Below are 3,297 nucleotides of genomic sequence, written 5' to 3'. Positions count from 1 at the left end.
GTACGTCAGTTCGCGAGAATTTTGAACCGTTCTCGCACAACAAAGAAAAAAAATGAAATGGCTAGGTTGTGTGGGAAGTCGAGGCATCGCGTGTGCGTCTTCGTGCCGATCGCTCTAACCTGTCGTCAGGGTCCGCCTTAGCTTTAGCGATCAACCGTCACGGGCTGGTGTGTGCGTGTGTGCGCGTGCGCGCGTGTGTGTGTGTGTGCGTGCGTGTGCGTGGTTAGTTCGTTGCCACACTAGATATTTCTTCAGCTGACATTGTAGTGTTATTTCCAGCGAATCTAAGCGCGCAACCCCCGTGCTTTTGATTGCACCAGACAGCCGGATAAGCGAAACAAGAACAAGGTTAGTAAGGTTTAAAAAGAGATGCAGGGACGTCTGTGTATACGGCTTTTTTTTCTTTCTCCTCCATGTAAGAACGGGCTCTTGCATTTCTTCTACCTGTCTCTGTGTCGACCATGGCATTCTTTTGCTCCCGAACATCGTTGGTTGCAAGTGTGCTCTGGCAAATATATTTTTCTACCTTCCTATCGTGATGCGTCAGTGCTTGCTGCTGACGTACGTATACACGACCCGATGGTGGGCCCACGTCACGTCCCTTCGAGATTACTCTCCAACACCGCCGCGTCCGTGGCGGAGCTCTAGTACTCGACGGTGACGCACTTGAGCTGCAGGTAGTCCTTGAGCGCCTCATGACCCAAGTCCTTGCCGTAGCCGGACTGCTTGAAGCCGCCGAAAGGCGCCGCCACGTCCGTCTTGTTGTAGCAGTTGATGAAGCACGTCCCGGCCTGCAGCGCGTCCGCCACGCGCAAGGCCTTGCTGAGGTCGCGCGTGAAGACTCCCGACGCGAGCCCGTACTCCGTGGCGTTCGCGCGCCTCAGCACACCCTCGACGTCTCCGTCCGGGAAGCGCGAGACGAGCATGATCGGGCCGAACGACTCCTCCTTGGCGGCCGCCATGTGGTCCTGCACGTCCACGATGACAGTCGGCTCGAGGAAGAGACCCGGCCTCGGAAGCCTCCTGCCTCCGTGGGCCAGCGTGGCGCCGTCGGCCACGGCTCGCTGGACGTAGTCCAGGAGCTTGTCCAGGTGCTGCTTGTGGTTCTGCGGACCGTGCCAGGTGCTGCGCTCGAGCGGGTCTCCCGTGACGATCTTGCGGGTCTCGGCGACGACGCGCTCGACGAAGCGGTCGTGCAGCGACTCCTCGACGAACAGGCGGCCCGCGGCGATGCAGTTCTCGCCCTTGTTGAAGAACACGCTGTTCAGGCCCTGGCGCACGGCGAGGTCCAGGTCGCAGTCGGCGAATATGATGAGCGGCGACTTCCCGCCCAGTTCCAGCGAGACGCGCTTCAGGCACGGTGCGGCACAGCTCGACATGATGGTACGGCCCACCTCCGTGGAGCCCGTGAACGCCACCTTGAGAAGAGACACGGGAAGAAACACAATTGCAAAGATAGAGGCTATGTATGCATGCACAATGGGTGCGCCTACTTACTTGGAATTGTGCGAACGCAAATCGCATCAAAGTACGCGGATGTGACGAATCAATTTGGCTTGGCAAGCCACGTAATCGAATTGAATGCCTTAGCCTGCAAAGTTTGCAGAAATTTAAGAAACGTTATTCCCGAGTATAGAACCTCAAGACATGAACAACGAAGCCCGCTAGAAGTGGCGAGCAAGAATAGACGCATTCACGTGCATTTATCGCGCGCCAGTTGAACACGACTAGTTGAATGCGTGAGCCAGTAACGTCCGCTTTTGTGCTCCCGGGCACTGTTGCGCCTAATGAAAAGCGAATATAGTCATTGCTTAGTTTGCACTGTTCGCTTCAGAACCGAAATACTTCTTCGCGCACCGTTCCTGCATGATTTACGCGCTGCCCAAAGTTGCTCAAATCTGCTTTAATTTCTCCCTACACCTTTATCCAGCGAGAAAACTTCACAAAGTAAAAAAAAATATGTACACGTGCATGGTGCTTGTTTCTCCCATTAAGCGATTGTGCCAACCTAGCCCACATGTGCCAACGGTGGCGGGTCATGCTCAACACGTTACCCTTAAGAGCTCGAATCGGTGATGCGCACAGGTGATGTTATGCTTTTTGGCGACTTCTTGTGGTGGTATGTTTTTTCGACGACACGAAATCTGCATGCATGAAATAGCTTTTACTGCTTAGCGTCAACGTTTTCGCTGTCACACTCTGGTGTTTTTCTTTTTTCGGTGCGCACTAAGTGGTCAGAATTATTGTAATGCAGATTTCAATTATATACGGCTTGTCTCATCGCAGGTGTAGCTTGCCGCCTTGTACAGTGTAAGTGCTTTCTTCTTGTTTCTTTTACGGCCTTGAGTGCAACGATGTTAGCCATGGGTCTAACCACCCTCTGCACAAATATTTACTGTGCAGAGTTGAGCCCTCCTGTCTTCATCAATGTTTGACTGTAATTGCGCGTATGCACCGTTAAGCATATGCATCGATCGATTGTGACATTTGTTTCCGAGGGTTTGAAATATATAACGTGCGTCCCGTTGTTACGGCAACAGCGCTATGTCTGGATTTCTACGCGTGCTATAGAGAAAACGTGCTCGAATGGTTCCTGAAATACCACTTGATCTATAGTCAATGTAGACAGCCGTAAGGGGACGCGCTCTCCGAAGTGGAAAACTAGCAGAGCGTTCGGCAAAGCTCATCAACCTTTGTCCGAATAGGCTCTCTCGCGAGTTTGGCCGGACCCTTGTCCTCTGCGTGATGTTCAAAACGTTATCGTCAAATTCTTGCCTGGTCTGCAGATGTGATACTCGAACGTGTTTTCGGTGTTCGTTCGTACCGCCATTTTCGTCCTCATCGTAGGCATTTTTCTTTACATTTTTGCTCCCGCCCCCCAATGCCGAGTGCAGGTCGGAGCTTTTGATTCGGACCCCCGAGCCTCACTTGCGCACTCGCCCGACAAGCATAGCAGGGGTTCGCCGCACAAAAGCGCGGAGGCACCTTTCTCAGCAGGGGGTGGGCGCACATGGCCTGTCCCACGACGGTTCCGGAGCCCGTGACCACGTTGAACACGCCCGGCGGGAGGCCGGCGCGCACCGTGAGCTCGGCCAGCTTGAGCGCCGTGAGCGGGCACACCTGGGCGGGCTTGAGCACCAGCGTGTTGCCCGCGGCCAGGCAGGCGGCGCTCTTCCACGCCACCATCATGAGCGGGTAGTTCCACGGCGTGATGAGGCCGCACACGCTGCGCACGGTGGACCCGGTGTTGAGGCGACTCCGCTTTCGTTTTTGACCGCCCGGGGGTCCTTTGTAAAG

The 3,297-nt window shown here is 54.7% G+C and overlaps 1 protein-coding gene across 2 annotated transcripts in view; it reads right to left on the bottom strand.

Annotated features, from left to right (window-relative positions):
* Positions 1-380: 380 nt before the first annotated feature.
* LOC126526970 (cytosolic 10-formyltetrahydrofolate dehydrogenase) overlaps positions 381-3,297 on the bottom strand; it is a 41,310-nt gene continuing 38,393 nt past the window's right edge. For both annotated transcript variants that reach the window (XM_050174678.3, XM_055068480.2), the window contains 2 exons: positions 2,986-3,226; positions 381-1,418 (listed from right to left, as the gene is read on the bottom strand). In XM_050174678.3, the coding sequence (XP_050030635.1) occupies positions 645-1,418; positions 2,986-3,226 (1,015 nt within the window). In that variant the 3' untranslated portion in view covers positions 381-644. The remainder of the gene's footprint in view (positions 1,419-2,985; positions 3,227-3,297) is intronic.

Source organism: Dermacentor andersoni, chromosome 9 (genome assembly GCF_023375885.2).
Source record: "Dermacentor andersoni chromosome 9, qqDerAnde1_hic_scaffold, whole genome shotgun sequence".
Lineage (NCBI taxonomy): Eukaryota > Metazoa > Arthropoda > Arachnida > Ixodida > Ixodidae > Dermacentor > Dermacentor andersoni.
Note: the sequence above shows the minus strand (reverse complement) of the source record. Positions and strands in the feature narration are given on the sequence as shown.